The sequence below is a fragment of the Ostrinia nubilalis genome, chromosome 1, assembly GCF_963855985.1.
Source record: "Ostrinia nubilalis chromosome 1, ilOstNubi1.1, whole genome shotgun sequence".
In the NCBI taxonomy this organism is placed as follows: Eukaryota; Metazoa; Arthropoda; class Insecta; order Lepidoptera; family Crambidae; genus Ostrinia; species Ostrinia nubilalis.
The window spans coordinates 9865321-9891437 of NC_087088.1; the positions used below are offsets into that span (position 1 = coordinate 9865321).

Below are 26117 nucleotides of genomic sequence, written 5' to 3' on the forward strand. Positions count from 1 at the left end.
TTTTGTAGTGCAAATGTAGGTTTACATATTCATTGAAATAAAAAAACTTGTCTTTCTTTACTTTATGAATTTAGTTACAGCTGTTTGGCACGAAGCTTATTAAGTAATTATTAAATGATGATAATTTCCTTCCACGCAAACTTTAATGGATAACGTAGTAAGTATTAAATGAGTCTTATTGAATATTTTCCATAAAGTAATAAAGGTGTGCATTAGATGGACGTCAAGCAATCCAGTCCAATGTAAGATAAAGAGGGCGAGTAGTACTAACGCTAACAAATCGTCAAAGAAACGACTCCAGCGACGCGGCGGAAGCAGTCGTCGACATGATAAGTGCATTAGCATTATTATCTCGATAATTACTTGCTTGCATTTGGCCCAAATAGCTCGGTCGCCTCTACCGTCTTAAATTACCATCGATGTTGATATGGGCTCGTTCTTCGGCGATACCAGCGCTCGCAGGCTGCTACAGTCATTCCGATTCCCTCCGAATGTTTGGACTATTACTTACCAGCCAGTTAGGCACTTAAAAAGCCCTCGATGCCTCCACCAGCCACTTTATTTACTTGTCTGCTCAACGCTGGAATGAGCTTTTAAAAGGCAGTAACTTAATCAACTGATGTGTGCGTATGTGTTTACCACTTAGAACGTATTAGACCTCATTCTTCGAATCACAAATTAAGATACTCAAGTAATTTATTATTAACAAGCGATGCAAGGATTGGATAGGTTTTCTTAATACTCGTAATATTCAAATGCAAGATTCGATAATAGTGCTGTTGCTGCAAATCTAAAAGTACACAATGAAAATACACTCAAAATGCGAACCTCCTCCATTTTTGAAGTCGGTTAAAAAGAACGATTCTGCAAGCGTTTTCCGTTTCCGACAGTCATTTCTCCATTGCCATTGGACTGATCACTAATAGGACATTTCGTTTGTGAGAGATTCACCGTCAGAATGTCTCATCTATGGACGTTTCGCCTACAGAATGGTTCGCATTTGTGTGTTTCGACGACAGGTGTTTTCCACTATGGACTTTTCACCGACAGAACTTTTCACATGTGGACGAAAACTAGCCGATTTTTATATTCATTCGCAGTCTGTTTGTTATTTTAACATGAATTATAATGTTATTTTAGTGACATGTTTTAGGTATTTCTTTATTTTTTTAAAATCAGTGTGAATAATGTTTGGATTAACATTCAATTTATTAAGCCTTATATCACAGAATAATAATAAGTATATTTACAACGATTGCTAAATATAATGGTTTTGACTTTGTATTGTTTTTAATTGCGGGTAGATAAAAAAAACATACCTACACAACTAATATATAATGTTTCATTTCGAAATATTTTCGAAAATTCGCGTCCATACCTACCATAAAATTTTCTGTAAATAGGTTAATTTAAGATTTCATGGTTTTCCTTTCATTTGATTTATCAAGTTTGTTAGAGAGATTTCATCCTTATACGTAACCCTAACGATCGATGCAATAAAAGTACAGGGTGTAATTTTTAACAGATTTTAGTTGGTTTGATTCCCGGGTGTGGTAGGCAATTTTTTGGAAATCTTTGAATGCAGTTCTATTTCTTTTCAAAAATAAAGGCATGTTTTCTTTGAGTAGACTTTTTTATCTTTTTTACAGTATTGAGAGTACTTTCCCGGTATTACAAAATTCCATCCTGTATATATCTTCACTTTGGCATCTAAATAGAAATTACTTAGCTGTCAGTCAATACCAACTCAGTAGATTTTAATGTGGTATGCTACAAGTAGATTAGTAATTTCTCTAATGACTTTTATGTCTTATGTTTGAACATGTTCTAATTCTTTTCACGTCCGCGTGATGAGGCGTTTACCCCTAATGCAGTGCCCCCATCCGGTGGTCTCGAAAGATTTTCTTCGATCGTTTACTAGGATGGTAGCAGTGAATAATTATAGTGTAGCGAGGATGAGGTTGTGACGCTTCGTGCTGGCCGCTCCGTATGCGTAGGGTTGGCATTCCCATGAAGAAAGAAAAAGGATTAACAGGCTATTCACATGCGTTAAGTAACGGGTAATGGTAAAGCAAGAGTTTTATTTGTTTTGCTTTTTTTCGTATCCGCTATCACAGATGGTTGCAAGTAAACATATTCAGCTGCAGTTACATGGTCGTGCTTGAATATCTGTGTATTGCGGAAAATGGTAGCCCTAGGTGCGCGGGCGCAGCCGGCAATCAGCGCGCCGCCATTACGCTGGCTAAGCGTTCTCATTAACCACGGCGGCCGCTTGGCGTGCTGCGTATTCTCCTCCATAACATACTATCAAGCATCCCATGTGTATTAACAGATAGTATCTTTTAATTTCCATGAATTTAGAACGGTTAGAGTTAGTATTACTGTAATATACACTTTCGAGAACCCATAAATGTTAGGAATATCTCGTCCAAGTCCGAAGAATGATAGCTTATTTAAGCAGAGGAACCTTTTTTCTTAAAAAGGAAACCAAAGAACTGTGCAACCAGTCACTGTTTTACATGGGTTCCTTGAAATAGATTTCTGTTTTACTTTCATCTGTAAAGCTTGGGTATCTTCGAAATACAATATCGTTTGTTCCAAAGTTTTATGTAGATAATGTAGTCTTACTTACTTTACTTATGTACAGTCGCGGAATGAAAAGGTTCGTCACCTTAGTGTCGGTTTTTGCTTGCACTAGGTACTGTAAGAGTCAAACCTGCCAACATAATCGTGCAAGAAACAGTGCTGCTAACATTTAAATAAATATGACGTTTGCTAACGAATAAGGTTTTGCTTGATTATTTTTCTATCCCATCAGTGCAATGTTACAAAATGTAGTTTTTTTATTTAATAGATAATGGCAGGTTGAACCAACAAGAAGGTTTTAGTTTATCAATCATAATAATCTTCTTGACAAGTAAATCGTCAAACAACTTTGATCTGAATAATTTTGAACTTTACTGACGAACAGTTAAAGATTATTTTCTCTAACTCGAGATTATTCTGTAACATAGTTTCAAAAGGTAATATGTGCTCGCGATTCGTTGAAGGAATCAATTTGAAAACTGACGAACCTTTTCATTCCGCGACTGTACATACCAATTTGCTTGAATTTTATTATATTCTGATTTATTATGAAATAAAGATTTCAGTACCTACTTATAAGCAAGTCAGTGATGTCGAAAAAATATTCTTCGAATATTATTTAAATCGTATTGTTTTACAATACAATGAGTTGTGATCAGACGAGATGATCGCATCGATAGACTCGCCTTGTAGTATATTATGTACGCTTTTATTGATGCAGGTGCATTGTCGCGTTCTATATTTGACTATGATGGTGTGTAATGTCTGTTTTTGTGCGTAGTTACGTTAAAGTTAAACAAAGCCGGATTTATGCGCATCTAATTTGGGGCGGGCGCGGCGGCGTGCTCGCGGCTGGCCGGACTCTTATCGCGCTGCGTTTTTACCGCGAGCACTTTGTTGTCGCTGCGTCCAGAGACTTTTTGCACACACATCAATTTCCTCGCCTCGTCGATTGATTTATTCATGAAAGGCCCTCGTCTTCACGCAGGAAGTGCCTTTTTTCGGCTGCGTCGTCGCTGAAATTTGTAATGAAGCTCATTCGAAAACAATGTGTTATTTATTTCTGAATAAGAAAGAATTGTGTTCTTGATCTGTACGTTGAAAACGTGAGACTATTTTGTTAAAAATCAATACCCATTTATCTCTGAAATGAATTTTTAGGAGGTTTGATACATGTATTTCTTATTGTTATGAGTCAGCATTTTTATTCATAGCATTTAATCTGCAAATTTACGTAAGTGGATGTACCTAATCTAGGATCGCATTGCTCATTGTAAGAAATTAAGGAAAACTTGCACAATGAAAATATCGGGATAGATCATCTTTGCAAACAAAGGATAGTTGAAATGACAGTAGAGAGCAACGTCGCGAATGTAAATTGCGCCTGGAATCACTTAGAGAGCATCAGATAGCCGAACGCCGCTGCGGCCGATCCGTCAATGTCGGCTCACGTTTGCATTACACGGCATTTATCTGAACAAGCTCGGTTTAAATCGCAAACATCAGCGGGCCTGTTTACCAAATTGTTTCCAATAAAGCTTAAGTAATGGTGTAACCGCCGCGTCGTCGTCTGAGGTACCTACGCAAACCGGCATACCTAAATACCACCAGAGGTTTCATTAGCGGATTAAAATATTTCATAACGATTTATGGCTTTTTATCGTGTTACATAAGTTAAAGCGGGGTACAATAGAGTCGGCTGATAATAACATCGGCCCTTCCTAGTGCATTTTCTCTTTGTGTTACTGAGGCAGGCGTGGGCGCACGCCGGCCGCCCGCCGCACGCCGCTCGCTGCGTCGCGCGGCTCACGCGCCGCCGTTGCGTCGCTAACGAGCTTCGGCACGCGATCGCTAATTTAGCGGGGTTTTCCTTCCGCCGGTCCCACTCGCAGGAAACTGCGAGAAAACACACTTTTTCAATGCGCACTACGAACTGGATCTCCACGCCTTTATGTAACGACACCGCTGACAAGCTTTACTGGCGGTGCAATTAAGATTTCCACTTTTTGCACACTTTTATTACTTTACTTCATGGAAACTTTATTGTGGAGAACGTGTATTCGTAGATAAGTATCTCAAAGAAGAAATCGCACTTTTTCTAAATGTTTCAGAAACCAGATTGTAATGTGCGTTTTATTTCCCGACGGTCATTTAGAACCACTCTCCTACTGCGCTACTCAGTACGCGCAAGATTTTGGATGTTTATCTTTCTTTTGAATACACGCAAAGGTGTTCGGCACGTCATGCCGTTTATTTTCGATGGCAAACAAAGATGCGTTATTTATGTTTGGTATGTTTGTGTCAGGTTTTCCTCGTACGGGTTCAAGTACCACCTGGAGACGGCTAGCAGCAGCTCGCAGCGCCGGGAGGACGACCGCATCACGTACATCAACAAAGGCCAGTTCTACGGCATCACCTTGGAATACATACACGACCCGGACAAACCCCTCAAGAATCAAACAGTAAAGGTAAGTGTTTCCTAAGAATTAAGTTATTGGCCAAGCCAAGTATTAGTCACCATGATTTTTTCTGCGAATTGATTAGGAATTTAATTAATATATTCTATTTACCATTTGTACGCTTACATATGTATAAATTATAGGTCCTACGTATGTAATTATTCTTTTTAAATTACAATCCTTATGCTTAATTACTTAAACACATAAACGTGAATAAGTAATTACTTGTGTCTTCAGTTCAACTTTAATGTGAAACTAATCTGACGTAAGTGCATCCATTTGGATGTCTTGTAACATTGTATATAATATCCATTAATCACATACTTTGTATTTGCTACATTTAGAAAACGTTTATTTTTGTGTTTCCTTCTACTAACCACTGCTGTAATTTAGATCACTGTCAAAATGTCAGACCTTATAATAGTTGATATTCGCTTACATAATTATAGTAGCAGACGTTTCTTGCGGTGAAATTTTAAAATGTGGGTAAACACTAAATAGTATTTTGTATTCTACTCGTAGTCTTTAGATGAGAGTCATTATCTTAGTAGTGGTCAGCTGAACGGAACGCACGCAGGCATTAAGGGTCATGAATAAACATCAGTAACATAGTAGCCATGTAAATAATTACAATCTTCTGGCACTATGACCCTTCGGGGCGATTGACATAAAAACCTCGATGCGCTTACGCGGCGCGATGAGCTGCGGACGATAAAATCAATTTTCAACCAGCCAACGCGGTAAAACCTTACATCGTAATGGGTAGCAAAATGAATTCGAAATCTTCATAGTTTGTTCAGTTAAATATTGAGTATAGGTATAAGCTTTATCAATTATCAGATTGGTCGTAATAGTCCCCCTTTCACTGCGGGTGGATCAAATCTCAATAGAGTACTTGTTTTGAAAATAGCTTACAAGTATCTACTTAAAATGATCATAATACAAAACTTATCTGAACAAGTCTTCATTTCATTCAAGCTTTACGCACGTCCATACTTAACTACATTGTTTGGAAAGCTATCAATCGATGTTTATCGTTTACAGTACATTTTATTTTAAAATTGCCGGTCCGTATAATAAACAGCCGTAAGTTTTTACGATAGTTATTAACATAAGTGTGTTAAATTTGGAATAAACAATAACGTTCAAATTATGCATGAATTTGTGGAAATATATTAAAGATGACATATTTATAAGAATATACGGTTGTATACAAATACATAAGCTTTTATTGAAATTTCTTATAATAATTTACAGTTACATACACATCGCTATGTAATTAGTGAATCACAATGCGTAGAAAGAAAATCTTCCAAATGCATAATATACTTAGTAAATCGAACTCTTTTGTTTCATAACTATCTGTTAGCAGTAACTTGCCCTTAAAGGAATAGGCAATCGTAAAACACGGTCGTGAGGCAGCCTCTCGTCGAACATCTCAATTTATAACTCGACGCAACCGTAAGAATAAAACGTACAAAATTATTGCTTCTGTGCGGAAATGTAATCGATGTTTGTTCAATATTTACGAGCTGAATGTAACGCGTATAATTTTATTGGCCGGACCATGCGCCCACGGGTGTGTCGTGTGTCGCATCGTGCGACGCATCGCCGCGTTTTGTCGCGCGTCCTTCGCTCGCCGGGAAACTGCAACCGCAACACCGCGGTCAGCTTACCTTGCTCCTGGTCACTATTTCTGGTTCACTGTCATGTATTCACTTTCATATTTTTGTTTATCCTTTCTTTTTGTTTTTACGTTCACAATTCATCGGTTTTCCTTCGCAATAAAAGTTAAAATCATGACTGTGACGCATACAAGTAGGCTTATTATAAACAATAAACAAGTATGTAGGTATTATCCTTTAATAATCTTCTTAGCAGTACATAATTTAAAGAAATTTAATATCCACCGACAGAGTTGTCATTGTAGAGTCGTTACGACTTTAATATTCTAACTTTAGGTACGGTAAGATAACGTTTACCGTTTATTTACCGCCGAGAATTCTGTAACTTAATAATTTGCATAGTTATCGAAAACGTTGGAAAGTCTTTAGATAGATAGGTATCATGCAGTCAATTAGCGAATCTTATAGAATGATACACTATAGCGTGACTCGACTGAGCTATTAACTCATGGGAAACTTTACTCTAGACAAAGAAGCCGCCGCGTGGGGACCCGCGTGTCGCGTGGAAATCGGAAATCCCCTCGATTATTGTTTCCTGACACTTCCTTAGAAAAACAACATGACAAATCACAATCTTCTACAATAAAATTGCATTATTTTTTACAATGCACTGGATATTCTTGAAAAACCAGAAAATCCACTTTCGGTAATCTCGTTAATCATGTTCAGATAATTGGAGACCTCGTCAGAAATCAATTTTGCATTATTAAACCTATTTTATGGTCTAAATTATTACATTTACTAGTACAAGTTCCTAAGCAATATTAAAACATTTAAATGTAAAGTATAGACATTGTGTTATAATCGCGGCTGAAGCTCTCGATATTCAATAGGTGAATTTTCTTTATTTTTTGTTAGCGAATAATATATTCAAACACGTTATATCTCGATTCAATGGGCTTAGATCGGAATAATCAGAGATACAATGCGACATACGTTTGAAGTTATTATTAAGGCCGTAAGTGGGCCGCGGGTCCGGCGGACGGCCGCTATCGCATTCAGCGGTTAGGTATAGAGCCTTATCTCGGCGCAATCGAGTCCGCATTGTGTAGCCGCGCCCGATAATTAAGACGACGCTTTTGACATTCGCCATATAGGAATACAATGACCGCCCCGGGAGTCCGCGCTCCGATCGGATAATATCGCTGCTTTTAAACAATAACCATTCTGCATTATGATAAAATAATTTCAATGCACCAAACTGCATGTTTTAATGAGCATTTTTGAGTTGCAAACATGGTGTTGAATCCCTAGCTAGGTGCATGTTCATTACTAACATGATTCTCTCACGCTCCATTCCCTAAGAAAGTAAAAGCACAATGTGTTAATACGATTATCGTATACGTTTCTTTATAAAACTGCAAAAAATTGCTAACTACTCCTACAATCGTTCACATACAATTTACTCGTAGCCTTATCGAACGTGGCTGAAAATTTTAAATTCACACGCAATGCGAATGCATTTCGCGTGTCAAAAAGCGGTTAAGAGATATAAGGAATTACAGTAAACACAGAGATTTGGTCGGCGCGGGTGTGCGTGGCGGGATTGTAATTACCGCGCGGCACCGCCCTTGTTTCGGCAGAGCTTTGCACCGATAGCATCGCGGCCCGGCCCGGCTGCGCCCGCGTCACGCGTGGTGCGACCAACATACTCGTATGTACAAACCAAATTCGACTTTTCGCAATTCACTGAACACCGCTGCCGTGCTCCAAAAACAGATCGACTCAATTTCTTGTGTCGGAACCGAGCGTACTGATGACGTTCGCACGCTATAAAAACACGCATTTGCATTTACATACCGAATGACAAATAACAATTTAAAATGTTATCTAAAGAAACGTTAGCCAAACATATTAAGTAGTATCGCTTTCGTACCCTTTGTGTGAAGAATATTGTCAAAAACGGGATCGATCAATCATGTAGCATAGGGGTAATTAATCACCTCGCTAGGATAGTGTCGCCTTACTTCTTATTTGCAAATTTAAGGGTCACAGCACAGACACACTTTATAATGAAAAATACAAGTGCATTTTTAATAAAAAGATATGGTAGGTACTCTTCATTAATCACTGCCGCTGGTAGAGTCTGCATTAATAAATGTCATTGTGCCAATAAAGATGTCATGGTCTTACACATTCTTTACATTGTTATAAACGGTATAAACTTGATATTTAAACAAATCCATAACAATAAGGAGTAAAAAACAAGGACAGGACAAAACTATTTATTATAAGGTAATTAAGTACCTATATTATACTCAAAGTCCAAGTACAACGTATCTAATTACTATCGGAAATTTAAAATTAGATTACTTCGTAAATATCCCTATAATTAAATTTAATGTAGTAAGAATGTACCTAGGTAATGGTATAATTTAAATACCAATGCCATTTAATACCATTTAAGCGGCGCTGATAAACTTCCGCTTAATGTACTTATTCTTGGCTTCGATTAAACCGTATCTTGCGTGTACGAAGTGCACCTACTCATTCAGAGCATTTTTTACTCGAGTTTTTATCGCTACACTGACATCATTGTGTTCACTTTCGTAGCAACGGAAACTCGCGTAACGAGACACTTCGTTGTTTTTATTTTCTTTTTATAATATTTTGCGATTTTAATGATTGCTCCCGTTTGCCTTTTTAAGGCGATCGTTAATGATGCTTTTTACACTCGACATGTTACGCTTGATGAGGGATTATAACGGCCGCATTCTGCCCGCGGTTCCTGCGCACCTTTCAGACGCGAGTGAAGGCCTGTCATATGAGACAGATCGAATATTTCTCACATAGGGCACTCGTGTGTAATGAAATTTTCTTTCAAGGCCTAAAAAAGATAATTTGCCGCACAAAAAGCGGCACAGTAATTTGCATGCGTGCGTTTACATTTTGGAGTTGCCAATCACGGTCACGATCAATCACTCGTAGCGATGTCTCAATTCAACTGCACCCTTGCGCTCGAAGCCCTTCGCGACCGCTCCCAGCTATCAGGAAAAAACTAATGATTATAAATAGCAGAATTATACGTTAACTCAATAAAAGTCCCAGCAACGGCATTTCTGTAGTCTTAAAATAGTAGTATAATATGTAATAGGCGTATTCACAGTTTTATTATGTTATATTAAAAGTAGCTATAAGCTTAATCGTTAATACTCATATAAAAGTAGTAATTAACAGTCGATAAAGAAGGTTTTAACTTTTAAAGTACGAATAAAGATATTTGTAAAATATCAAAGAAAGAAAGTAATAAGTTTCTATTAAATTATTAAAAAAAAAATCAATTGATTGTACTTTACCAACTTATAACGAGATATAGGTAAATATTTCCCTTCCTACCTATTTATTAACTGAAGTAGTTACTAAAGTTCAGGCTTGAATGTTTTTAAATTAAATGGGACGTCATTGTCATCGAAATATTTTCCTTTATTGGCGTAGGTACTTTATAGGATATTTATCAACCGCGGTCTTGCCTTAATTTAATGTACTTTTTATGGCTTCTCTTATTTTTTAAAAGAGTAATTTATGTGATTTTAATGTACCTAATTGCTTTTTCAGCTTTTTGTTTCTCAGCCAAATAATATTTTCTGATAATTCCATTTTGGATACATACAAAAAAGAGCTATTACAGTGAGTTGCTGTAAGTACAAGATACCGTTGGCAATGAAAATTATGTTACGTTTTACATGTTTTTGCAGCAAATCATTTGTCACTTAAGAAAAATTTGGTTGTCATCTTAAAAACTGTAAGGTATAATGTAACAGTACTGTTTGTATTTACTGAACGTTACTGGATACACGGACAGTAAAAAATTAAAGGAGTATTGCAGTTGTTTAGGCGCGGGTGCACGCGCGCCGCTCGACCGAGCATGAATTTTCCACGTTCGGTTTCAGGTTCGCATAACACTACTCGATAACTGTTACACTTTCGAAATATTACGTATTATTCGATAATATTCACGTAACTCCTGAAACTGCGTAACTGTCTGTAATTAATTATCCCGTAATACCTTGCGATGGACGAGTAGGTACTCAAAATGTATATTATATTTTATTTGTTTTGAAGTTTTATTGAATCGTTTCGAAGTCGTAAACATGACTGTTTCTCTTACGATTCTTTTGGATGTTTTATTGGGGTTTATTGTTGCGTAATATTAAAGTCGAGTGAATATAGGTGTCAATACTTGCATTAAGGTATAGACAAATAAATTTTGTAATGAATCACAAAACAACTTTCACTAATAGTTTTAATTCCTCGGAGTGACAGAGGCTCGGACGCAAACGCGTTGCGTAACGGTGCGTCATTGTCTCGATATTGAAGCTGTCACAGCGCGCGCGTATTTAGCGTCACTCGCGATAGCATCGCGCCCGCGCTCGCCCAGACAAGCGCCTGCGATCGCTGATCAGCGACATTAGGAGATCCAACAATTATGCAACCTGCATGACACATATCTGTAAGATCATTAATGCATGAGCTGAATTGAATGCATAAATGACGTAACTTTTTTGGTCAATTACAAAATCTCAGCTTAAATCAAATGAACATTTTAACCACCTACCTAATGATAAAACAAAAAAAATGCATTTTATTTTTATTATTTTTGGGATTGCTTCAAATGCGAAACGATCTGTGACTACAAACCTATTAAATGTGCTGGATCAAAGCGTGATTGAAAGCTGCTCTCTAAGCGGTAGGTACGGCGGGTTAAGCCGCGTCACGGCTGGTCCAGAACCCTGCACTTTACAATCTGACATTTCCTTTCGACATTTAAGCAGATTAGTGTTACGACGCAACTTTGGATGTTAATCCGACGCTCGACGGATTGCGGGATCGCTTCGATTCAATCGAGATTTAGCGGCGGTAATGAACGTAGGCACTACTGCAATTAATGCAATCACACCAACGACTATTATAATGAACATTTTCCTATATAATATTATCATAGCCCATCATCTAAATGCTAGTTCCTCCATAAGTAAATTGCTATCATTACTGTACGAACGATACCCGTGTTCTATAAATTATTTTCCTATTTTTATACCTCGACGTTAAAACATTTATAAAAATGGATATTACGATGTTGCTCAATATTCAATTAGGAGGCGATTGGTGTTGCGGCGGATGTGCAGAACGCTCGGCAATTTGTCTGCGCGAACGGAAGCTGCGCATCTCTAGCGATCTCCCGCGCCTCGCGGCGACGCCGGCGCAGCCCCCGGCGGCCGTGTCGAGCGCACCGCGGGCTTAATATATATGCATAAATATAACTTTAAACCACTGATTCCTGATTCAATTGACTCTACACTCGAGTCTGGAAAGCTTTGTTTACGAAGCAAAAAATGTCATTGATATATTTCACCTGATGTGAAATAAACACCGACACGCAGATCGTAGGCAACCGCGCGGCAGTTACACCCACAGTTCCGTTCAGAATTTATGTTGAAACCGACATTCACTGCGGAGAACATTCGCAGCAAATAACCTAGGCGTTAAAACAACTAGCACAGACAACTGGTGCACTTAACAAACAGACGTATCCGTATCAGATACAGCGTATCGAGACTGCAAGACATTACTTTTGCTCTATCGATAAAGCTCAACGGTAAGCGAAATAGTTTTGCCACGCAGCGAACATAAATAATTGTCATAAAACAGATAGGGCCTGATGGATGAGTCCTGCTTGGCCTGGCGAATAACTAGGAAGCTTTGCGAAGGGCAAAAACCCCCGCGCTGTGACCACCGCGCCTCCAGCGCAATCCGAGCTCGGGCGCGACGCGCATTCACGCGACGTATCTAACGACAGCACGCATTGTTTGTATGCAAACAGATGATGTTAATGATGAGCACTTGAGGAGTACCTCACAGCTCGTGCATCGATTTACCCAGCACCCAGCACTGGTTGATTACATAAAAATCCACAAGAGCGTAACGCTAAGAGATAATATCGAAGTAATTGTTTCGCTGATACGTTAACGATGTCATTAACTCACGATTTATGGGCACCAATAATACAGGTGCGGGGTGTCTACGAATCCTCTTTTATTCTCGTAACAACAGCATCGATGAGAAATAGTCTCCGATATAGGAATAAAGTGGATACACGTTCAAACACTATTCTTAATGAGACCATTTATCACGAGACTATTGACTATGAGTAGAGATAGAAAGAAAAAGATACAATAATTTATAGTTACGAGTAGATACTACAGCAAATATCTATGATTAATCGGTAAAATAATTTTATTTACTAGAAATTAGTGTTACGTGCCCAGTTGATCAATATGTTGAAACAAAGACTTATGTAAATGTACCGTATTATCAGTTCAGCAAATAGATTAATGATCACGAGCTGTCACACATGAACATATGATACAGATCATCTGATTGCGCGGTTCTACGTGAAATATATGCAATTGCTTATTTATTCAAATAGAGTGACGAAATTAATGTGGAGTGGCTGTCAAAGCGTAATCGGCGGGCGACGCATGGGCACAACAGAGCCGCTGTCACACGGCGCGAGAGAAAGCGTGCTTAATCAGATAACTGAGATTGTCAACCGAGCTCCTGAAATCGGGTCGAATGTCGATACACTCGATTAATTAATTGACGGCCCGAAAACGTGAAGCCAATTGGGCCGAGAAGGCAAAACTATACGTAGGCCTAGGCATACTTGTGAAATGCAACGTTTAAAATAAGTATGGGCTTAAAAAACAACAAGCTTTTCGATATTTATATCAAAAAATAAATGTGCACTCGTTTCAGCGCTCACGACCACGACTGCCACTTTCTGTAGAAGGTATAATTATTGTATCGGTAAATAAATTAAGTACCGGTTTAATATTTTTAAAAGTTTAACATAACGATGAAATAGTGACAGTTTAACAGTTATGGCAGAAAAAATAATATTGAAAAACAGCTTGAAAATATTACCCATTCTTCAATGCTGTTGCGCTGTAGTTTATTGCATTTATTTACATAGTAATCACCTGCCAATCTGTCAATAATATAATTCATAAATTCATACATAAGTGAGTATTGCGATTATGATACTCGCACTTATCCCAGTCCAATATTAAACTCAACAATAAATTGATGGATCTGATAAAATATGGTAAAATTGTTAACATATTTGGTGTTTTCAGCTGTTGTGTTATCATTACGTATACGTTTAGTTCTTTACACTTATTAAAACCGAGAGAGTTAATTATGAAATTGCTTAATAACAATGTTTATGATCGCTGTTATCGCCACACCGCGTCTTTGTCATGCAACAATAGCTAAGATTGTTCGGTTCAATTGCAACTTCAAAATAGGTACTAAATTACGTAAACCATTAGCCAGTACTTAAGACAATAAATTCGCTGGTAAGTGTTTATGAATCATTAATTTCAATACAATAAACAAAAGTAGAGTAGATATCTACATAAGATTTGAGTTAGTATCTCTGTAAATAATGGTTATGTCTTTGAACGCAGATAATAAAAATATCAGCGTCCAATAAACCTCAATTTAATTCTTACCGGCTTGTCACTAATTTGAATGCTAAAGCTGCGATAATATACTGATTCCGATTTACAGTTACGCATGTATTATGTATGTATTCATCAAATACCTATATGTAGAGGAATTCTAATAAAGCAGTAAATGTTTATATGTATTTATATTAGCGATGGGTCGACACCGGGCGGTCAGATAGGAGTGCACCGTTACAATTTTATGCGCGACTTGTCTTCTAATATGCCCATTTCCGTCGACTTTACGCTCATTATCTCTGGAGAAAGCTTATTTGATTAATTTGATTACAAAAACAAAACTATCAGTTACACTGTGGTTGGAAAAATGCACTCTAATGTCATCCGACAACATTGTAGAGTCCTTGCGGTATTTAATTGCAGTGCGAGCTTAATTGCCCTCCGAATACTTCATCTCGTTCAGCTTATCGCCATTTCTGCATATTCATGACTTTATAATGACGTTTAAGTCCAATACGACGCGTATTTGCATCTGATTTAAAAGTATTGCATCGCAATGATTGGAGCGGGCGCGCGCAGGGCGCGGCTGCGCTGCGGCCGCGTCGCCCGCGCCGATCCATCAATCCGAGGCGACGATCGCGGTGCTTTCTCGTCGTTAGCCCTATAAGGCCACGCTGCCACCACGCCTCGCGCGAGCCACTTCTTTTTCACATCATTTTCTAACTCGTCTATAGAAATCGTCCTAACAGCATATTTCACTTTTTCAACTGAACGGAAACCGTCAAAAGATTTCACGTGATTTTTTTTAAGAAGCGTTTTAAACGCGTAGGATATTAAGATGCCCGCCGTAACGACGTAATCGCGCTCGTTTAGCGTAATAGCTGAGAAACGCGCGTTGGTAATCGCGTTTTGCGTATTCGCGAAATGCTCAAGGCACTCGTTTGTACTTTCGCCATTAAAAGTTAGCAATAAATTACATGACGCAGCTTCACGATGTTAGTTTCTACAACTAACCACTATTTGCTGGTCTTGAGGCATAAATATATTATGTAAAATACATACATACATAGAGACACACTTACATCAGGATGTCTATTTTAAATCCTGTTTATCTTTTGGTTTTCAAATTGAAACGGGTTATGTAGTTAAGCATTTATTTGTATTCAAATTATTCTCATTTGTTTCAGAGTGTTGTTATGCTTATGTTCCGAGAAGAAAAATCTCCAGAGGACGAAATCAAAGCGTGGCAATTTTGGCATGGCAGACAACATTCAGTCAAACAGAGGATACTAGATGCCGGTAAGTGTTCATCAATATTGACATTAAGATAAGAATTCAGCGGCAGTCATGCTCTACACGCTTGCGTGATTATGTAATTACGAGTGAATTAAGATGATAGGTACGAAAACAATGACTGGTTGGTTTTTGCACGGGAGCGACGATCCGCCGGTAGCAGCTACAAACGATTGAGGCACGATATTTACAGCATAAAAAGCTAGTCGTGCTCGAGGCGACACAGTAACACGGCGCGGAGTTGCGTGCTGAGGGGCGCGGGGCCGGGCGCCGCACGCAGGACCTAATTACCGTGCTGCGGGCGGACGCGACTCCCGCGCACCCCGCTGCCCACCATTATATCTCGTTAGGACATTTGCATAAATAACGCGCACCACAGCCGCGGCCCACACTGCCCGTCTTACCTACCTATCAATCGCCCGGACTAAAAATAAAACAACTCTGGCGCCGCCCGGCTAGCGACACACCACCGTCGCTCCGAGCTTACATTACACATGGTCACTCATAATGACACATTCCGACAGTAAACTGATTAAAGATATAACGCAGTATGCAGCGTTTCCGAGAGACGAAGCTAAATAAAACCATTATAGAGATATCTGACGAGATGAGCTCTATGAAGTACGTCGTTGAGTAACAGGAAATCGTTAAAATTCGTGAGAAATCTCCGTCCTAGTATCGAAGTCAAAACACCTGCTTGCGGCCGAGAAGTGCGCCGAGGTTGCGCATAAACACGACATAGTTCGAGGGACGTTAGCTCATGCGTGTCGAGTTGTCTAAAAGGCGCGGAGGAGATATAAGCAATGCTACAATATAGTCGCGCACGGACATAATTACCGCGATGATATCGGGGAGCGCGCTCATTAGCATGTTAATTGCGCGATGAGCCGACGTGCGCCCGCGCAACGCTCGCATCTTAGCTACAAACCTTAGGAAAATATTATTTTTTGATAATTCTGCAAAGTCGTTTCGTTCTTATCTTAGCATAACTTACGACTTGAAATGTATTTTTCATTAAGATTCTTAAATATCTTATTCATTTAATGGGATTTCGGGACGTTTCAGATCTCAATTAATTAGACATAAACGCGCGCCATTTCTATATGGTTTCCAGTGATTAAACCGTGTTTACGTTTTAATAGTTATTACACACGTTATTTATTAAAATGTAAGCTATTAAACGTTATGAGTTAGTGAAAAATCGTTTTTATAGCGGGACCGAGGTTTCGACGGTCGAATAGTTGTTTGCGTCATCGCTGGAATGCTCGCTTATTAATCGCCGGCGCGGAGTAAACACCGCTGATATATGACACTTTACACATTCTAACATTACTTAACTGAGGGCTGTAGCATTTGTAATGAGTGACGCCGTGGCCACAAGCAATGTCTATAAATTAAATCTCAAGGAAAATAAAAACATGGAAGCCATTAATTCGCGCGGTCGGGCCAAGTTTAATGTCAAGGTTTTTAGCTTATCTCGATGTTAGTTAAGTTTATTTTTTATTTAGTTGTAGTTATTATTCAAAATGAGGTAATGCCTAAGCAAAGTGGAATTTTGTCCTTTAAATTATGGTCTTAAATAAGACAGGGTTGATGAAAACTTTGATAGAGATGAGAAGCTTTAACATTGGGAAATTCCCGGAAAATTCATGATCCACTTCTATAATCGCGATGGTATCGACTCTACAGCAGTATGTTTCGTGACTACCAACATTGGACTACGAATCTCATATGTAGTAAATCATATATTTTTATTATCTTATATTTGTTATAATACGTAATTAATATGACTTTCTGCCAAGAGTAAACAAATAAATACCTATATTTCAATCTAATCCAAGATAAGCACGCATTAACGTGAGATAGTAACGGACTGGTGAAAAATCGTTGGTCATCGGTTAAGTTCGTGAGATATACTGGTATACAAATGGAATGAACGAACTTGGGATCGTCAAGGGCGACACCGGACACCTGTGCGCCTGCGCGAGCGTGTGAAAGCGGCGCGGGGCGGGCGGGCCGCGACGCACGGCGCGCCCGCACAATGCCGGCTCCGGTTACCTACGTGTCTTCTTGCATCGCGTGGCCGCTGCTCGTCGTACCAAAGCCTCTTCGCCTCCGCGCTTATTCCTTTTGACAGTTTTCGCTTATTACCACGCATCACTGATTCATGGATTAATCTACTGTAAATCTCTGTTTGGATGGTATTAAATACATACTGACATTTACACAAGATAATAACGTATTTTTATAAAGGGTATAATATATTTTTCACATTTGCTAAGGTTGATTCAATGGTTATCCAATATGTAACAAGTTCGGTGAGGATGTAAGCAATCAAAGTAGGTACCTATAAAATTTATAAATCTTGCATTGGCTTGCGACACGTCAAGATATGTTCACGCGACACGCAACAGGACTTTGGTCGTAAATCGCCGAGAGGCTGTTAAGACAATAAGGCAGCCCGAGGGCGGGCGGCGTCCTCCCGCGCCCCATAAACACGTCAGCGCGCGGCGCCCGCACAGATCGCGGGCGGACTGATACGCGGCGCCCACGCACGCAGGGTTGCCATATAATCTAATTTAACCGAACCTGATATAATTTTTTACACTTCTTATACAGATAAAAGCAATTAGAAAAAATATCCTTTGTGGAAGAGAAAAAACCTTTTTTAATTTTTTTCATAAGCCGATTAGATAATTATGTTTTATTAAGCTAACAATAGTTTCGACACGGCAACCCTACTTACATCATTGCGGCGATTACTCACTAGCCTCCCGCGCCTGTCGCTAATGCAGCCCCTTTGCACCAAACGCAATAAACAACTGTAACGAAATAAACACTGAATTATTTATAACTATGACACCCACGCCCAGTAATCTGCATATCTCGTGTTGACCCATTCGACAAATTATCGTTTTTATTAGCTTTAATTGCTGAAGGGAAGGTATTTATTTACAGTATTATTCAGACCATATACTAAGTCCGTATTATGATTTTAAGTAGGCATTTCAACGTTGAAAAATAGGCTCAAGTAGGCTCTACATTATCCCTTAACATTGATTAGTTTGTAAGTTACCAAGCAGATACTAATCAATGAAGAGACGTCGAGCAAATTGCCTATGCGTTGAGTCGCGATCCACGGTAGCTGGGATGGGCACTAATTGCCAGAGCCCTGTAGGGTGGGCAGAGACAGAAGTGGAAACATTGCAATCGTTGATAAATCGATACTATCACGTGATTATTCACGCCCCGCAAATAAATTTCCGTCATCGATGACGTATTGTGTGTTGATATCTTAATCGAAATCTCCGCCGCCATTACTGCACAGTTACTCGAAGACAAGATTAATGACAATGGTCCGTTTTGTTGCAGACACGAAGAACAGCATCGGGCTGGCCGGCTGCATCGAGGAGGTGGCGCACAACGCCATCGCCGTCTACTGGAACCCGCTCGAGAGCGCAGCCAAGGTTTGTCTTATACTCATATTACTATCATACTCTTTATTCCTATGAAATAAAATAAATATGGAAAACATCCATATAAACAAAATTTCATTACTCAATAAACATGGGGAGACTGCAATAAAGAATAAAAATAATATAACTAATATATGTACCATGAAATAAAGAAAATACCGACATAAAAGTTCTTCCTTCACAATATCTTCTATCTTCTATACTTATAATAAATCTGTAGAGAGGTCAATTCTGTACATGAAATATATTTTCAAAATAACTATCAGGGGGTGATTAGTGATCGATACTGATGCCAAAAATGCAATCAGTAAAATTTTTGTCTGTCTGTCTGTCTGTCTGTCTGTCTGTCTGTCTGTCTGTCTGTCTGTCTGTATGTTCCTTATAGAAACAAAAACTACTCGACGGATTTTAACGAAACTTGGTACAAGTATTCTTCATACTCCTGGGCAGGTTATAGGATACTTAGGAATTCCCACGGGAACGGGAATTAGCGGGAAAATCCTTTTGTATGAAAAATCTAAACCGCTTAAGTTAGACGCTTGAAATTTGGCATGCAGGTACCTTAGTAAACTTAAAGCTTAGTTACAACAGGATATTGCAAAATTCCCACGGGAACGGGAGTTAGCGGGAAAAAACATTTGTATGAAAAAATCTAAACCGCGTAAGATAGACCCTTGAAATTTGGCATGAAGGTAACTTAGTAAACTTAAAGCTTAGTTACAACAGGATATTGCAAAATTCCCACGGGAACGGGAGTAAGCGGGAAAAAACATTTGTATGTAAAAATCTAAACCGCGTAAGATAGACTCTTGAAATTTGGCATGCAGGTATCTTAGTAAACTTAAAGCTTAGTTACAACAGGATATTGCAAAATTCTCACGGGAACGGGAGTTAGCGGGAAAAAACATTTGTATGAAAAAATCTAAACCGCGTAAGATAGACCCTTGAAATTTGGCATGAAGGTACCTTAGTAAACTTAAAGCTTAGTTACAACAGGATATTGCAAAATTCCCACGGGAACGGGAGTTAGCGGGAAAAACATTTGTATGAAAAAATCTAAACCGCGTAAGATAGACGCTTGAAATTTGGCATGCAGGTACCTTAGTAAACTTAAAGCTTAGTTACAACAGGATATTGTAAAATTCCCACGGGAACGGGAGTTAGCGGGAAAAAAAATTGTATGAAAAAATCTTGAACCGCGTAAGATAGATGAAGGGGGGGTAAAACGAGATCCACGCGTACGAAGTCGCGGGCGGCCGCTAGTTGTAACATAATTTATTGAATTCTCTTTCTCAGTAGTCGAATTGAAGTTTAAAAAATGTTTAAGAGTATTGTATATGTGTGGTCCAGCCACATAATAAAAATGCGTCTCGGAAAGACATAGGTAACAAAGAGTTATGCTTTAAGAGTGTAAATGAATACCTTATATTTACAAACAAGAGTTGCAAATACGATCATACTTCTTATTGAACGTGCGAATGACTACAGAAATGCAAAGATATGTGCATATTTATATGTAAGTATAGAATAATTTGTAGTCGGTCATTATTTACAGAATTAAAAGTCAAGGCATGATTTTATTACACGTCTTATTACGGTGTAATTAAATAGACTCCTTGCACCTTATTTGGCCGAGCGACTTTGGCAAATGAAACAAAAAGTCGCCGCATCCGCCGGCCAGCGGCTCCCCGCGCCGCGCCATGCTTACGCTCATTACAATATTGAATAATAACAAAAGTACGCCTTTAAATTGTTTACATAAAACTGGACACATACATGTACCTGGAGTCCATTGACAATATTATGTACGTAGAATATAGCCTTTTCAATATTCATCAAACAATTAATGGTCTACCTCAAGTCGACTCTATTATATTGCAATATGCTAATACCGAAGGAGGTAGTAATAAGCGTTTAATGACTTCTGACTCTACATGATCACATCAGACTTAAGCTCCGAGGTTAGAAATGGCTAACTAGCTGAAATTGCTGAGAATGGAAATCTCACGTCATTACAAGTCTCTACAATGTGTGTTTTTCCTAGGGTTTCTTTTATTGCTGCAAATTACTTAGCGGTTGCGAGTCAGTTATCGATATCCATAATTATTTATTGTTGGACAGCAAAACCGTAGCGGATGCGAGTTGTTTGCGACAGATAATATGCGTTCGGACAGTGATCGGTGGCGGTGGCGGCGGCGAGTAAAAACGCGAGAGGGTCATTTGCATAGACCGCGGTAATGAGCGGGCGGGCGCCGCGCTGCGCCGCCCTGCCGCCGGCTGCTACTCTAAAAACGCCTTACGCGATTACACACTTGCGTCTAGATTTTCAATGAAAATCCATCGGTCGCTTAACGCTTTTTTAGAACCAATCATAAACTTAGTTGGCAGCCGCGCCGTGTCGCTCTACGATCCCGACAACCCTGGCGCCTGTCTCCCTGGCCAGGATGTGCGTTCGCTTCGACATACGCGAATATTAATACAGTAATAACTTTGTAATTTCCATGGCCAGTTTTATTAATTGTCTCCAATGAACTGCGTAATAGGTAGATTAATGAAAAATGCTTTAATGTCAACATTTTAATTTAATTAACTTTTTTTTTTCAGATCAATATCGCCGTGCAATGCCTGAGTACGGATTTCAGCAGCCAAAAGGGTGTAAAGGTTTGTACGATCAAGTTAATCGTTATAATAACGCAGGTGCATACCGTATCAATTATCATGTTATTGCGATTTTATAAACATGATGATATATGCCAATGTTCTGTTAAAAACATGATAAGGAAAACGTCGATGACAATCATTAACATAAGTATTTTAACTTTGTGCTTCATGGCCCTTCAATTAATTTATAAATAAAATTGTATTGGAGCATGATTAAATGAGAACGGCGAGTCTTGTTTAATAGGATTTTTAATGAGTGTGGGAAATCGAAGATGAGTAGTTCCAATCTACAAGTGTCATTAAGTTTATTTTGTACTGCAAAACGTTAATTAAGTTTACCACACTGAAAGTATGTAAATTAATGTTACGATGCGTGGACGTGAACGCACGAGGTCGGTAACCCGTTGTCGCCGGAGACACCTCGATAACCGCGCGCTGGGCGGCGCGCAAGCAAGTAGCTGCAGCGGCGCGAATCAATCCGCTGAAAGTAATGCATTTTAAAACATGCGCCGAGCCCAGATAAATGAAAATACTTTTGTGTTTTTCCTTTATCGTATTGTACTTTATATGTAACTTTTTACTTATAAATTATGCTCAACTTAGTTTGGCCTTCTCATATTCTGGTGTAGGCCTAATTTGATTTAACTTTTAATTCATACTTTTTGTATGTTGTTAAAGTATTGAAATTACCTTGTGGGCTATTTTTGGTTTAAATAAAAGAACTCGAATTAATAAAATATTCGAATAGAGTTAGTGGCACCGCTCCGCCCGGTGCCTCGGCACACACGCGCCCTGCGTTTGATACCGAACCTGTCTCCTATCAGCTCGCGATTGCCTATCCGCCACGCGGTGACGCGGCGGCGACCTCGAACCGACGCAATTAAGACGTTTTAACGCGATTCGATCCAGACACGTGCATATTTTTCCTTATTCGTAAATTTATCGCAATTATCCCTTATGAACGTTTATTAAAACCGTTTTTTGTCTTGATTCCTAGACAACCGTAAAACTCAACTGTGAAATTGCTGTAGTCAAAAATTAGTTGATTTGTTTATATTGACTATGCATGAGGCGATTCATATGAGGAACACGCGAATTACAGAATTATAGAACATTGATCTCGCTTCTCAACGTTTTCGATTGGTTCTTTTATGTCCGCATCCATAATTTGATCATACTTTTTTTAAAGATTAAATTAAAGATTAAAATAAACAGCAAGTTAATTTGTTTGTTACAGGGTTTACCGCTGCATATACAAATTGACACCTTTGAGGATCCACGAGACACTCAAGTTTACCACCGAGGATACTGTCAAATCAAAGTGTTTTGTGATAAGGTACTAATCATATAAAAGTTTAGAAAAAATGCATTGCAGTCCTATTTTTAATATGTAAAAAATATAGACCAAGATTTTAATCGACTATCTTTTTGCTCTATTGAAGGGTGCCGAAAGAAAGACCAGAGACGAAGAGAGAAGAGCAGCGAAGCGGAAAATGTCAGCCACGAATAGAAAGAAGTTGGATGAGATATATCATCCAGTGACAGAGAGAAGCGAGTTCTACTCAATGGCGGACTTGTCGAAACCTCCAGTACTGTTCAGTCCAGCGGAAGACATAGACAAGTTAGCCGGGATGGACATACAAGGTTTCTACGGGCACGACGAGGCCGCATTAGCTGAAGCACACCTGAAAGGCGCCTCACCCTTCTTACTACACGCAGCGAAACCGCAAGCACCAGCGTTAAAATTCCACAACCACTTCCCACCAGACGCGCCAGCGTAAGTACCTCACGTATGATACGATATGACCATACCACATAACGTTGACGACGTCAATAAACCCATTTAATTGAACTATCTAAGTGGAACAAGCAGAAAGTTCTTATTTCCTTTATAGATTTCTAGCGGTATTAAGTAGTTAGGATATGCAAATCGATTCACATTACAATAAACTTCATGATTAGCATGATGTAACTATATTTTAGCAGTTTATTATCAGATACATTTGCATTTTTGACGACCCACTTAGTGTGGTAGCAGATTATACTTAATTGCACGCAGGGATATGTCAATTAAAGAACTAACTGGCTAGGTCAAATGTCGCTTTCTTAAGTTATGCAAACCTCTGTAAAATATCGTTCAGATGTGGACAGTTTATCTTCAAGGATCTCTACAGGGTGGAAACGATAAGTGATCTCACTCGATTATTTCTAAACTATACAAGATATCAATAAACTAGTAACTGATCCTGAAAGTCCTTCATGAGCTCTATCAAACGGTATTAATAATAGGTTCCAGAATTATCTGGATCTATCCGAAAATTCAATGTTTCCAGCTTCCATACATTTGGTAAAGTCACATTATTTTAAAAACTACACATGATATCGTAAAACTGATTACTGATTCTAACAGTGCTTCACAAGCTCTATCCAATGGTATCAATAATAGGTTACAGAATAAACTGGATCTATCCAAAAATTCAATGTATCCTTCTTCCATACATTTAGTACTACCATAGTCATGACACTCATCTCTTGACAATATTATAGCAAGTAAAGCTTAATATCAATGTTTTCCATGAATAATTTTAAATAAGAATACAATTTACGTGTTTACTTTAAGAGTTTATTATTAAATAAAAATATTACACTTCTAATAATGTGTGTCTGGCATACATTTAGTATGGAAGCTGGAAACATTGAATTTTCAGATAGATCCAGTTTATTCTGTAACCTATTATTGGTACCGTTTGAAAGAGCTCATGAAGCACTTTCAGGATCAGTAACCAGTTTTTCAATATCTTGTATAGTTTAGAAATAATCGAGTGAGATCACTTAACGTTTCCACCCTGTATATCTGAAAGCTTTTTCATCGTTGATATCGTGATAATTTTTTTATTGTGTGCTCTTTGTTTCATGAGTGCTAACATTAGGTAACCATATTGACCATATTTGTAACATATCATACCCCTATTTTCTAGATCTGGACGGCACGTTTCATGGTTATACAAACGTTTACGTTTTGTTGCAGGTACCGTCCAGACGTGGGCGGTTTGTCCCCTTACAGCGACCGCAAGGACTCGCTGGAGCTGGAGGGCGTGCTCGGCAAGCGCGCGCGCACGAGCACGCCGCCGCTGAGCGAGCGCGTCATGCTGTACGTGCGCCAGGACACCGACGAGGTGTACACGCCGCTGCACGTCGCGCCGCCCACCACGCAGGGCCTGCTGCACGCTGTGAGTACACCAGACTAGACTACAACATTCAGCACGTGCTGTACACGATACTGCTCTAGTTGGATGTAAAATGAAATGACACCGTTTCAGTACACTCAGCACGTGCAGTACTTATACGACACTGTTCTAGTTAGGTATACAGTGAAAACGATACATTTCAGTACACTTAGTACACGGCTGTAATGTAGGCACACGACATTTGCTCTAAGTCGTTGTAAAACGACACCATTTCAGAATACTTATGTTTCGTAGTTCGCCAACGCCATGAAGGTTCACTTGCGGCACTTTCAATCTTGAATTTTGTCTAAAGCAGACTAATAATATTATGTTTGACAAATTGTCGGTTCAATTATGTATATGAATTGAGTTATATAAAAGTAGACGCAAGTGGATCTCAGACTAAGCTGTTTTAATATTTACAGCTGTAACTAGACAGTTTAGGTAAATTTATCGAAGTCACTTTGCGCTACACCATTCACTTTACACATAAAATGTAGGTGCATTATGCATTAAAAACAACATTACATTACAAGATGTGATGTATAGATATTTACTAAAAAGATTGGCAGACTATTGTTTACAACGGAATATAGGTAATCGACATTCCGTTATACAATATCTTCGTGCATTTTTACACGCTCAAATAATTTTTTCGCTGGCATAATTCTGTAGTGATTTATCCAATTGTACTTTTACTGAGTAATTTCATAATGATATTAAATACTGTTACACCACTAAAGTTAAAATGTATTATTACACTAAATATAGTTCAAGATCACGGTAAGGTTGTGATATAAGTATATTAACCAAATGCTATAACTTGATACGTCACATTGACCATCGGTAACTCAACCCCGGTCAAAGTAACGTATGAAGACGCGCCCACTCGCGGCAGCACGAATAACCTGGTGGTGTCTAACCGCAGAGCACGGCCAGCGAGATTACACCTCTCGTTTGCTCGTCAAAAATAATATTCAATTATAATTATACCAATTCCAAGTCCAGAACACATTAAACAACCGTTATAGCCCATTAAAAATCAAAATCAATTATACAATATTATTAACGGCTACCTCGCTTGTTGATAAAAATAAAGAAAAAAAAACAATCTTTAGTAATTATTAAATAAGTGTGCTGCGGTTACGCTAATGTGTACTGGGCTTAATACAGGAAAAGGAATCGAGACGCTTCGTCCGATTGTAACCGATGCGTGGCGCTTCATAACCCCGTCTAATCCCCACGATCATCATAACTGCATGTT

General features: G+C 38.7%; 1 protein-coding gene across 2 annotated transcripts in view; it reads left to right on the plus strand.

Annotated features, from left to right (window-relative positions):
• Nucleotides 1-26117, plus strand: part of LOC135071681 (protein grainyhead) — a 103510-nt gene that overhangs the window by 73599 nt on the left and 3794 nt on the right. For both annotated transcript variants that reach the window (XM_063965460.1, XM_063965466.1), the window contains exons 5-11: nucleotides 4892-5054; nucleotides 15384-15495; nucleotides 18862-18956; nucleotides 21570-21626; nucleotides 22864-22962; nucleotides 23069-23403; nucleotides 24655-24856. In XM_063965460.1, coding sequence (XP_063821530.1) covers nucleotides 4892-5054; nucleotides 15384-15495; nucleotides 18862-18956; nucleotides 21570-21626; nucleotides 22864-22962; nucleotides 23069-23403; nucleotides 24655-24856 — 1063 coding nt within the window. The remainder of the gene's footprint in view (nucleotides 1-4891; nucleotides 5055-15383; nucleotides 15496-18861; nucleotides 18957-21569; nucleotides 21627-22863; nucleotides 22963-23068; nucleotides 23404-24654; nucleotides 24857-26117) is intronic.